This window comes from Pungitius pungitius, chromosome 19 (assembly GCF_949316345.1).
Source record: "Pungitius pungitius chromosome 19, fPunPun2.1, whole genome shotgun sequence".
In the NCBI taxonomy this organism is placed as follows: domain Eukaryota; kingdom Metazoa; phylum Chordata; class Actinopteri; order Perciformes; family Gasterosteidae; genus Pungitius; species Pungitius pungitius.
Genome location: NC_084918.1, coordinates 4,168,636 through 4,180,871, shown reverse-complemented (window position 1 = coordinate 4,180,871; position 12,236 = coordinate 4,168,636). Strand labels below are relative to the sequence as shown.

The following is a 12,236-nucleotide window of genomic DNA, read 5'->3' as shown; positions in this document are numbered from 1 at the left end:
CGCTGGAATCACTCGCACACAGAGAAGAGCCTGAGGTTCAGAGGTTCACATGATGCTACACGCTGAGGTGTGTGTGTGTGTGTGTCGCCTGATCTCTGTTAGTGAGAGAGACCCAACGTCTCGGCTCAGCTGTACCTCCCTCCAGTCTCCCGTAGCACATCAATTATATGAAGTGCATGTGTGACCTACAAGGTTCAAAGACGTTAGCACAAGCGGATTATTGCTGTGTGCTGTAATTTACAACATTATATATATATATTTATGGGTCAGAAAGGCTGCCCCAACACACACACACACACTTGGTGTGTAAATACAATGAGATCCGTCTTTTGAAAGGTTCATCGAAGAAAACAAGCGGTTATGGTAATGACTCGGCAGGCTTCGGTGTGCAGACGGAACAGAGTGAGGCGATTGTACTTACCGGGCAACTGCTTCCCCCCCCCCCCCCCCGTGTGTGTGAAGTCTCTCAACGGTCCTGTCCAATTACAACGGCGAGCCTGTGAGGCGCTCGAGTGGTTCTCCTTCAGCGAGCGGGGAGAGGACGTTGACATCGCTCGTCCTCTGCTCTCCAGTAAGTCCCTTCCCAGCGCGCTCCGGCCTGTGGCCACGCCTCGCCACCTCGAGTGATCACTGGTTAGCGTCTTCTTGTGTCATTTTGAAATATAAACTTTGGTTCGGGTTCACCTGAAATGTTCCAAAAAGTATGAGACCTTTCGTCGTCACACTGTCCTCCAGTCACCTTTCATTAAGACGTGAGGGATGCTGTATAATAATTATTATGCTTTTTTTTTTTTTTTACTTTCTATTTGTCCTGCACCGCGTTGCTTTTGCGTATGGGCCGGCAGGGTTTAAGAGGATAAAGAGAGGGGGTTTGCGTCGGATCGTGGGAGCTAAATCCGAGGGTTCTTTGGTTTTGGTTCGGACGCCCGTCTCTTCTAGAAGTCGGCTGAGTTCAGAGATGAATAAAGTGAAGAAGAAAAAAAGCCTGGCCCATCCATTGGAGTTCCTCTACTGTTTGTGTCATATCAGAGCATCTCAGATGTGACGTGACTTGGCGTAAGTCTCCTTCAGGCTCTCGACACCACATAAAAAAAAAAAAAAGATACTGGCTCGCAACAATGTGCTTTCTCAAAGCCCTCAAAGTCACGTTCTCCGGTTCAAAGCCGCACGGCTCGTGATTTAGTGTCTGCTCTGCGCCATGGGAACAGACAGGGAGGACTTACAGAGTCTCTTAATATGTCCCATGTGTGGCACGAGAAGGATCCACCCGCACGGCTTCTTCTTCTACTAAAGTTACGCTAATCGCACTTTAATGATTTAGCGTTTCCCCCAAATTCATTTTTCGAAGTTATTAGAATGAAAACGATGACCAGAAACATATTCCCCCTTTTTCCTCCCCTCAGACGCAGAGCCGTCTGTGGGAAGCGTGGAACAAGACGGGGCACCAGGGGGACGAGTGGAACCGGGCCGAGATCCCCCTGAGGAAGCTGAGGAACTTCCAGGTGATATTCGAGGGGATCCGATCCAGCGACGTGAGCGGAGGAGCCGCCCTGGACGACCTGCGCTTCGAAGACTGCGCGCCGAGTACGTGACACGAGCCGGCACACACACACACACACACCTGTGTCACACCTGTAACAGTGGATGCCGAGCAATAACCCACCTGCCCGCCATACAACGCCGTGCTGAAAGGGGAAAGTGCTGATAGCCTCCTGCCTTCTCTCTGCTTTGTGAGTCCCCTTTGTAACAATTCCCTGCACCACTTTCATCCATGTGTGAGTCTGTGTGTGTGTGTATGTGTGTGTGTGTGTGTGTGTGTGTGAGCTATTGAAAGCACAAAAGTGGGCAGCGGAGATGGGGAAACGTCTACATTTCGTTGAGTGGAAAGTGTGTGTGAAGCCAAACATCTCGCCTCCTGGCAGAGTAATCAGTCGCCCTCCAGCCAACGTCTGCACGCGCTGTGTGTGTTCAGAGCACATTGAGCTCGTCGCTCATTTTACTGCATCTTTCGAATGTTAATTTAGCTATTTCTAACTTTTGTAATAAACACAGGTGATTTTCTTCAAACATCTCTTTGAAGATTACTTAGTTACCTGTGAATTGACACACAGAGAGAACGTCCTCGAAACATCTCGCAGTTGGTTTTAGGTAGAAGGTCACGATCGGCGTCACAGGTGTGTTTGTCTGACGCAGCAGAGACCCGAAACACTTTCCTGGTTACCGCGCTTTCAGGGATGAAATCAGCAGGGATTGGAAATAATTATCCCAATTGGTCTGCGTACGTAATTTCACAATTAATGTGCTCTTTCAAGCTACTAGACGCTAGTCACGCAACAGTCATTTTTACCCCACTTATCGTCAAAAAAAAAAAAGCTAATTGATACCGCTGTTAAATGTGCTGCACAGAGCTACCAGACTCCACCGAAGCAGTCATTTTTTCACCAGCCTCCTGGAATTATTAAGTTGAATTATTGCCAAAATGAACATATATAAGGAAAGTATGTGTGTGTGTGTGTGTGTGTGCTGTCTCCACCTGATCTCCTCCCCCTCTGCTGAGGAGGCTTTGATTCTCCTGACAGGCCTTCAGTCTCCTTTTGTTTACCGTCTCTCTCCTCCGCCCGTCGGGTCCTTCGGTGCAGGGAACAGAACGTTTTAATAAGACACAGTTGTTCGTAGCCCCCCCCCCCCCCCCCCCGTGAAGCTGGATTTGATTGATCTAAAAGTAGAAAAAGCCGGCTATAGTTTCCTGTCTGGAGTGTGTGTCGGTCCTAAAGAAGATGTGAACAGTGGTGATGTCTATGTGCGTTTGTGTGTTTCCCCAGATGTGGCTGAGCCACACAGCTGCCCGGCAGTCACAGACTTTGTGTGTCGCAGTGGCCGCTGCCTGGAGTCCCGCCTCGTGTGCGACCACAAGGCCGACTGCGCCGACGGATCCGACGAGACGGACTGCGGTGAGCAGGACGAGTCGGAGTGAACCGCGACTCGGAGCCGGGGGCCGTCTCACCCGCCCCGTCTCACCCGCCCCCGTCTCACCCGCCCACGTCTTCTTCTCGCAGAGCGCGTCTTCGACCTGCCCGGCGCCTGCGATTTCAACGCGGGTGAGAAGCGGTGGGAGGACGCCTGCCGGCTCTCTCAGGACGCCGACGATGACTTTGACTGGACCATCGGCTACAGGACGCAGACGCCGGGAGCCGGGCCTCAGGCGGACCACAGCCCCGGTTAGTACCACCACCCCTGTGTCTCTAAACCACGGGACACACCGTTTGTCCATCACTTAACACGCAACAAAAGCATGTTTCTAACATGGGGAAACATTGTTTCTCGGATGTCGGGGGCCTTCCGTCCTCATGGTCACCATGATGACCTTGTGGTTCAGGTCACTGAATGAGCCTCCCCTTTAAGGCCCTGAGGCGTCTCTGCGAGGTTTCGTGTGTCTCAATACTGATGCTGACATGTGACATGTGACATGACGCAAAGGTGCAACATCTTTACTTTAATTGAAACTTAGTTGTCATTTAGTTTTTCTGAATCTCGCCGCAGTGCAGGATTCTGCCTTCAGGTTTTTCTCACAGCTTCACAACTAACTTTGACCCACGCAGAGTTTGAGTTTTTTCTAACCTTTGACCTCTCCGTCACGGCTGGATGAGCACCTGCCAAAACACGCGGCTTGAAGTACGCTCTGAGGACGCTGCTCATGTTCCAAAGTCACTGCACTGTGTTTACTTTCCGTCCTGTTTCGAAGGATTTGTAATATAATTTTTTTAAATCAAAATTAAGAACAAACAACCTCTTGGTCCTCCTCACACCCTCCATGTTTTCAGCTCTCGGAGCGACGCTGTTGTAATGACAACCTGACAGCTGTGAAACAACAGTCCGACAGGAACGATGAAGCAGGGCAAATTGTAATCATACGTCCAATGTCAGCTTAGTAGTATTGGACTGGTTGTTTATCTCGTTGTGTTGATGCTGCTGTGTCAATACAGGATTTTTGTTACTGATTAAATGCAAATTAATCCTCAATGGTGTTTAGGTTACATTTACACTCATCAATACACCGCAAAGTAAACCTTCATTTCCATGTTCTTTGGAGTTTGTCTTCAAAAATTAATTGTTTTGTATCTTGGCTTTCAGTTTTTCCTTTTTTTGGTGTTGATGCTGCTGCTTTTTAAGGCTTGTGGAAGTTACTGCTGTGGTTGCTACGGTGACCTTCATAAGGAGAAGAAAGCGAGGAGCACAATGTAAAATCTTTTCACAGCTTTTGCAGTTTGTTTGAGGGAAACGGTGTTCAGTTTGCTTGACATGGACAGATAATAAAGAAAAATACAGAAGAGAAGAAATGCAGGAGTCACCTGAATGCATCAAATAAGTCAATAAAACAGCTTAAAAGAGCTATAGCAATCAAACTGACAGCCCAAAACAAGCAGTCAGATTCCTTCAGTGACCAGAAAAGGGGAAAAGTCGGGGTCATATAATATTGTAACAGCTGTGTTTTTTTTCTTTATTAACAAACAAGCGGCTCCTTCAGTCCCAACGCCTCCTCGTATTGTCTGTGGGGCGAGTTGCCGACTCCACACCTTTTTCTGATGGGCCGTTTGGGTTTATCGAGCTGGATTTACGATCTCGGGACAGAACGGATCAATAAAGCCGGCCGTCTGCGACACACCGGGGGGGAGAGAGAGAGAGAGAGAGAGGGAGAGAGAGAGAGAGAGAGAGAGGGAGACGATGCCAGAGGTGCACATGACTCAACATGTGGACACAACATGTCTTTCTTTGGCTTGGTCGATTCACACTGTTTCTTTTTTCTGGAGTCAGTGGAGAGTAAATCCAGGGCTGTCGGCGGGTCTTTTTTTTTTTTTTGGTGGTCTTGAATCCCTTCAACTGGTGGGGAAACTCCCATCTTGTTCTGGCCTCATCTTTCGAGCCCGGCCATTTCTCAACAGCACGACTTCCGTCTTCTGTCCAAATCTCGCATATATTGGAATCCACTGGCGAACGTTATTGGATTTTTCTTTTCTTTTTTTTTTTTGTTGCCTGCACCTGGACCCTGCCGTTAAATGTTCAACGTGCATCTCATGCGTCCTGTATTCTTCTCCAAAGGCGGCGGTGGGAACTTCCTGTACATACACACAGCCAATCAGAGGGAGGGGGACGTCGCCAAGGTGACGACCAGGAATCCATTTCCAGCCAGCATCGGCCGATGTGACCTGCGCTTCTGGTTCTACATGCACGGCTCAGACAGGATGGGAACGCTGAAGGTGAATTCATCTGAGCCACATTTCCATAAATAATTCAAAGTCCTTTTGTGCGTTTGTTTGTGTCGGGCACCAAGCTGTCATTCGTGGTAATGATCCGTCGCAGTCGACCTGAAGGCTTAATTAGGCTTTGACAGGGTTGTCTTTTTCATTTTGCCGCACCTCCAACTTACATTAACATTAAACATTAAACTGTGCTTACTGTCAATCACCTGATACCCACAGGAAGGAATGAAAGTTGCCCTGCCAGGAAATAATCCGTCAAAGTGTGTCATCTCACAAACAACATCATTATTCCCATCTTTTCATGTCTTTTTTAGCTTTCTTTCTTAACGGTGTTAATTTCCGGACAACAAAACAAATTTTCAAAAAACAATTATTGGGTACTAAGTGCCCTGAAAACAATGCCAGAAATGACACGTAGGACACGATACAGACTAGATATACGAGAAATAAAAACAAGTTGGATGGTAAAAATCTTAAAACAAGTACAAGAACTATAAAATAAATATCTAACAATAAAACCCTTTTTTCTGAAAACAGAAATTCTTTGTTTTGCGTTTGTTCCGAATCTTTCGGGGCGTCGCAGAAGAAAGCTGCACAACCTCAAGGGAACAGTTGGAACACAGAAGGAATCTGAGAAGGATTCAAATGGTATCCAACGTGAACCGAAGTTGAATTCAAATCAAATGCGATGCTCCGCAACGGATTCATTTATTCATAATTTCTTGAACAATTTTAAAAAGTGCCATGTAGCATGAATGGTCCAATTGAAACCTTTCAAATTGAGGCTGAGATGTAACTTCACGTCACCGTAAACATCCCCAGGTCTACACCGTTGGTCCCAGTGGCACCAGTCTGCTGATGTGGGCAGCAACCGGGAACCATGGTAACCAGTGGACGTACGCAAATGTCCTCCTGTCCAACCCGGGACCTTTCAGAGTGACGTTCCAGGCGGAGGCGGGCGGAGACGTGTGGACGGACATCGCCTTGGACGACATCTCCTACACCGCAGAGTGCACCGCAGAAGGTAAAAGGGTCGCTTTTTGCTCGTCCATTTGGGCTTTTTCTCATTTCTTGTCCCCCGTGCTCATTTCTCCATGCAATTTCCAACAATTTTCCCCTTTCCTCCCATTTCCCTCACTCCCGTGCTCCTCTGCTCCCGTTCCACGTAAACCGCGTGGAGCCGAGTGAGTGCAGTTTGTAAATGGAGCCTGTTGCCCTTTAGGTCCGCATCAATCCACTCGGCTCTCGGGGATGGGACGGAGGGCAATGGAGGGGGGAAAAGCAATTACATTTATACTGTGTTGTTTCATCACTGCCACCCAGGCGTTCGCCCTTCGCGCCCCCCCCCGCCCCCCGAAACCGCTTGACTCTGACCCCCCCCCCCCCCCCCCCCCCCGTTAGCATTTCCTCTCCGGTCTTATAACGCCGTGTACACTCTGTGTCTTCTGGCGGCGCGTGATCTAAAAATCAATGAGAGGGTATTAAAGGTCTGTAACTACGCGTGCGTGTGCTCTCCCCCCCCCCCCCCCCCCCTCAGGACCCGCGACTCCCCGGCCTCCGACCTGCGGGCCGGACCAGTACCGGTGCTTTTACTCCTATCAGTGCATCCCGGGGAGCTGGAGGTGCGACGGGGAGCCGGACTGCGCCGACCGCTCCGACGAAGACTCCTGTCCCACGGCGGTGCCCGGGACCCTCCCCCCTCAGGGCCGCTGCCCCGCCGCACATTTCCAGTGCCTGAACGACACGTGCCTCCCCTCCGTGCTGCGCTGCGACGGCGTCCCGGACTGCCCCGCAGGAGAAGACGAGAACCGCTGCCGTGAGTACATGTGTGTCACAGTGTTTTTTTTTTATTTTTTTAATAGTTTGTCGGTTTTGTTGGTAAATCACGTGGCCTCTCTCATCCCCCCCCCCACCCCCCCGCCCCCTCCCCCCTTCCCAGCTCTGCTGCCGTGTGCGCTGGGGGAACTGGTGTGTGAAAGTTGGCCCGGTTGCATCCCACTTCAGAAGCGTTGTGACGCCTCTGCAGACTGTCTGCCTTTTGACTCCGACGAATCTAGCTGCCATGGTAACGTGTTTTTTCAAGAAACCTCACGCTGTTAGAAGAAGCGCTCCGGTTGTAGAGATGGAGCCCGTCCATCTTTCCATCCTCCTTTTACTAAGGCGTTCATGTAGTTTCCACTTTTTCTAATTGTATTTATTTAATGCTTTGATGTGTTGTAGGATTTTTTTTCATTTTGCAGTTAAATTGAAGTCACACCTTTCTTCTCTCTCCACATTACGCTCTTGTGGGTTTGGCTTTGTTGGAGTCTTCTCATTTCCAGCCCGAGCAGTGACTCCCGTGGCATTTCCAGTCTGGCTTTTCAGTTTTTCAAAGCACACCTCGGTAGTTGCTGCGAGCTGCCAAAATCCATTGAAACGCCTCTGTTGATTTTTTTTTAGGAATAAGACCAAAACCTCACTATTTAGAATTGCACGCCCCGCCAAGCCAGAGCTGCTTGATGGAGGTGAAAACGCGACTCAAGAGCTTCAAACATGACGATCAGCCCCCCCCCCGATAACCCTCAGACAACCTGTTAATCATCAGACGTACAAGATGCAAGGAAAGCCTCTGTTTAAGTGGTACGATGAACACGCCGCAGCTCTCTGCAGAGGTTAATGGACGAGCCCCCGCGTCCCCCGTCCCCCCGCGCCCCCCCCCGGCAACATAACTCACTGATTTCATGTTCTGATACCAGAGCTGCCACATGCCTGAGTGCACGTCTGCTTCTTGTCAGAGGAGGAAAGAATTGGATGACGGCTTGTGGCGGGGGGGGAAAGCTAATCTAATGAGATCATACGGCAGTGATGAGTTATTTTACGTGTGACTTTGCAGATTGTCCTCCACGGTACTGCCTGGGTCGCGGCCCCTGCCTCGTGGAGAAACACGGGCCCGTTTGCATGTAAGTAGAAGCTCAACCGCGGCGTGATGAAACACCAGAGTGCGTAGTCCCCTCTCCTGCCTCTTGTCCTCTAGCTTTCTTTGTGAGACGTAAAACATGGAAATCCCATCAGCCGCGTTTCCTTCTCCCTGGAAAAGACACGCTCCGTGAGGCATGTGGGGGTCCGCTTATCCCCCCTGCAGCTTAACCGGGCTGGTTCCGCCTCCATTTCCCCACCAGCCAAGAGGGTTCCGGGGGAAATCTCTGGCTGGACTCTTCTGGTCAATATTTAAACACCAGCAGTCTCAGTGGAGGGACCACAACGACTCTCCGGACGGATATTGTGGGGGGGGTGGTTTGGCTCATGAATCTAGTTGTCTGCATCAGCGACTTGGAATGTCCACAATGAGATGTTACATTCCAAAAGCCAGAATGCCGCTATGACACTTGCCGCTGGATCCGCTAACGTCATCCCGCCCCACTGAACCGGGTGTGAAAGATCCGCGTTTCTCCCCCCGGCCGATGTGGATGGATTCACACAACTCATCTCATTGTGTCTCCAATGCAGGTGTCCTATTGCTGGAAACGCAAAATGATGAATTAGATCAGAGATGAATTTAGACAAAAGGAGATGTGGCAGCATTGTGTGTGTGTGTGTAGGTGTGTGGAACCGGGCCAGACCGTCACACAATATGTGCCCAGAACCCCTCTGAGAATGAGAATGGACCGTGGACCAGATGTGTGTTGTGCATTAGAAGCTCCCTGTTGCGCAGGAGTCAAGCTGAAACTGACCAGATGTTGACTTGGACCGGAGCCTCCACTCTGGAACAGAAGAACTTTTGTTTATTCTCTCCCAGAGAAGATGCAGCTCACCAGACGGGACAAAGTACTTTCAATTAGTGGGTCTTTCGGTGCCGGACGTCCAGCAGAGAAATCCTGCAGCATTTGTCAAGTCGTCTGCTGTGTTTTTCAAATGGTTTGAGAGTAAAATTGCATCCTAATGAATAGAAATCAGGAATCATGTACTTTCCACAATACCTTGTTAAAGTATTCCCAATAAGCAGCACCAAAGAGATACTTCAGGAAGTAAGTGGAAGCAAGCTTTAAAGGAGATTAGGTTATCGGAAAAAAAGATATTGTGATTTATTCCAAGAAATATTCTCACATTTATGCAAAGGAGGATGTGAAGGGGCTTTTGTCCACAGCATCATCGCCATGTCTCTGCTCTGTCTCCATGTCATCGGATCGGCAGGTGTGACCCCGGGTGGACGGGCAACCGTTGCCACGTGAAGGCGAAACCGACTCCCTCCCCCTCGAAGCCCGAGCCCGAAGACACACAGCTGGGTGGTAAAAGCTCGCCTCCCCCCCCACTGCATTAAACTGTCCTACCTGTATTTTATTGACTGCCACTCTGCTGCACGCCTCGCTAATCGCTCCGCAGTCCATAAAAAAAACAAAAATCTCTCCACCCCCCCCACCCCCCCCCCCCCCCCACTCCCCCTCCCCCTCTCGGCTAGACGCTGTGTACGTCGGCGTCGGCGTCGGACTGCTGCTGCTGGTGGCCGGCGTCGCCGTCTGCACGCTGGCTCTGTGCAAGAAGAGATGCCACCCGGGGTGAGTGCTGCTCCTCCGAGGCGTGACTCCCCCCCTCCCCGTTGATGACGATATGCGATGACCCGTGACCGTTCTGCTGCTTGCTGCCTCCACAGGAAGCCCGGCCCGGTGCGCTTCGGAGTGATGGCTGACCCGGCGTGGAGCTGGAGGGCAAAGGTCAGCGAAAAACAGAAAGGTCCGACCAATCATCAGCGGATTCTGTTTGTTTTCTCAGCTTCACAAATGTCGTTCTCCTCCCTTTGATTCAATGGGTGGATCCAACATTTGAGGAGGTCAGAGGGCGACCATTCTGCCAAATCTGTATTTTAGAATTCGGGTTATTGATCCCGGGGTTGGTGTGGACGTTTGAGCTTGTGTGTGTGTGTGATGTATACGCACACTGTAGTGCGAACACAGGAGACATACACAATAATAACCGGTGAAATTAACAGCTTTTTGAACAAAAGTAGAACTCGATAAGAGGCTTTTAGATTGATTACATTGTACAGGTGAAGAGGTTGAAGGAGCTCACGTCCTTTATTTCCGAAAAACCGCCATTAGCAGAATGCAGTGTGATGCCCCGTGTTACTGATATACTGTTTTTAATATTATCCTGCACAAATCCTGATCCTTCCTCATGTGATTAGTATGGACAACACACATGAGTTTATCCTCCTCTGTATCTGTGTTGTCGGTGTACAAGGCAGCTTTAAACCCCCCCCCCCCCCCCCACCCACCCGTGGTTATTTAACCTGTGGAATATGATCACATTATTCGCCGTGGTTGGAGGTGTGATTATGGATTCGCATTTCAACGCTCTCCCTCACAGCAGGGCCTAAGGGTCTGATCCTAAGCCAGCGTCCGTGATTGTCTCTCCCTCAGCTCCCCAGTCTGCTCCAGGGCCCAGGCGCCTGTCCCTGTCCCAGAGTGGACACCAGCGGGGGTGACGGTCGGGGGCTTCCTATCAGCGTCTACCCCTGGAGGAGGGAGGTGGAGGTAAAAAAGAAAAAAAAAAAAAAGGTGTACATTTTACTCCCGATTGTCCGCGCAGGATTCGGGGACTTGATCTTTGTCTTCTCCGTGTCCCCGGCAGGTTTCGGCCTGTAAAGACGCCAGGCTGTCCTTCACCAACCCGCTGTACAAAACCTCCCCCGAGGCCAACAGCTCCGAGGCCTGAGAAACAACGGACCTCGCGGCGGTGACACTGCGGCGGATCCGAGGTGGATCGCTGTGTGCACACACTCGATGAGGTTGTCTTGAAGTGCAACGATGCAAAGGGTGAAGAAAGCTCAGCTGCTGTATTGTTGCAAGGAAGCATCTATTGTGATTGGCGACTGGAATGATTAGTTATGGAAATGAATGATGTGATTGATAGCAGTACCTGGTACAATAGAATTTAAAGGTTCTGTGTAATAACTCATCATTGTTGGGTTTAGACTTTTAACAATTGTGTTTTCCATATGACTACCTATAATACATTTTGTTTAAAATATAAAGTAAAAGCTCTCTCTCTGTCTCTGTCTTTTAAACCAGTCTATCGTTGCAGCTTCCAAATGCAGGTCTGACTTCATTAGGGATGAGTGCAAATAAAGCAGTTTGCCCCTGTTTTATTTGCAAATTAAAGCCCGTTACAAGTCGCCTCCCTGCAGCTGCTTCGTGTGAGCTGTGAACTCTCTCCTTCTCTCTGCATCAACCGGCGATGAGCAGATTGCTCATAAACAATTAAACCGGTCTGATTTCAATTTGACGAGCGTTCATCAGATTCCCTCTTACATTTTTCTCGCATGATTTACAAGTTCTGGCCATATTCCGTGTGCTGAGATGTGCTGAAGAGAGCATCAGTTTGCCTCAGCCAGTAATATTTGGGGTTAAAAGTTGAAGCTCCTACTTGGATTTTTGAAACATTGTGCAAACTGACGGGTTGTGAAACTTGTGAAGTAACATTTTGTCCCCTACTGTCGAACCAAACATACACTCCATTAAGTCCTTTAGATTCCATTATGTATCAAATATACTGAAATTAGACATAAAAGGACATTTCCATTAGAAGATATTTGGACATGTTAAAGTAGTAGAAGCCTTGATGTGAATAATAGGAGGCCTACTTGTAGCCTTTATAGGGATTCAACCGTCTCGCTCTCGTCCCCGTGGAGCCTCCGGTGGGTCCATAGATGGATTCTGGCTCGGAGATTTATCAAAGGGACACAAGATGAATAACAGCCCCCCCCACAAAGCCAAAGAGCACGAGGCTCGGCGGCCTCACAGGGGGACGAACGCAGGGGTTTAGCTAACAGTAAGGAAGCAGAGACGGACTGTGGCTGTGTCTGCTCACTGATATGCCCCCCCCCCCCCCCCCCCGGATGAAATGGAAGCCTGCGTCTCCTTCCACGGCACTTATCTCTATTCCTAAATCAGCAACTATTGTTCTACTTTAAGCCTTCATCACGTTTCCCTGCAATGCTGAAAT

General features: G+C 49.6%; 1 protein-coding gene across 1 annotated transcript in view; it reads left to right on the top strand.

Moving 5' to 3' along the window:
• The window catches only part of malrd1 (MAM and LDL receptor class A domain containing 1), a 28,531-nt gene extending 16,734 nt beyond the window's left edge, over positions 1 to 11,797 (top strand). The window contains exons 21-33 of the mRNA XM_037456445.2: positions 1,404 to 1,584; positions 2,823 to 2,951; positions 3,057 to 3,218; positions 5,098 to 5,255; positions 6,081 to 6,282; positions 6,796 to 7,074; positions 7,198 to 7,323; positions 8,131 to 8,197; positions 9,429 to 9,523; positions 9,694 to 9,790; positions 9,886 to 9,946; positions 10,652 to 10,765; positions 10,863 to 11,797. Coding sequence (XP_037312342.2) covers positions 1,404 to 1,584; positions 2,823 to 2,951; positions 3,057 to 3,218; positions 5,098 to 5,255; positions 6,081 to 6,282; positions 6,796 to 7,074; positions 7,198 to 7,323; positions 8,131 to 8,197; positions 9,429 to 9,523; positions 9,694 to 9,790; positions 9,886 to 9,946; positions 10,652 to 10,765; positions 10,863 to 10,946 — 1,755 coding nt within the window. The 3' untranslated portion in view covers positions 10,947 to 11,797. The remainder of the gene's footprint in view (positions 1 to 1,403; positions 1,585 to 2,822; positions 2,952 to 3,056; positions 3,219 to 5,097; positions 5,256 to 6,080; positions 6,283 to 6,795; positions 7,075 to 7,197; positions 7,324 to 8,130; positions 8,198 to 9,428; positions 9,524 to 9,693; positions 9,791 to 9,885; positions 9,947 to 10,651; positions 10,766 to 10,862) is intronic.
• Positions 11,798 to 12,236: the final 439 nt, after the last annotated feature.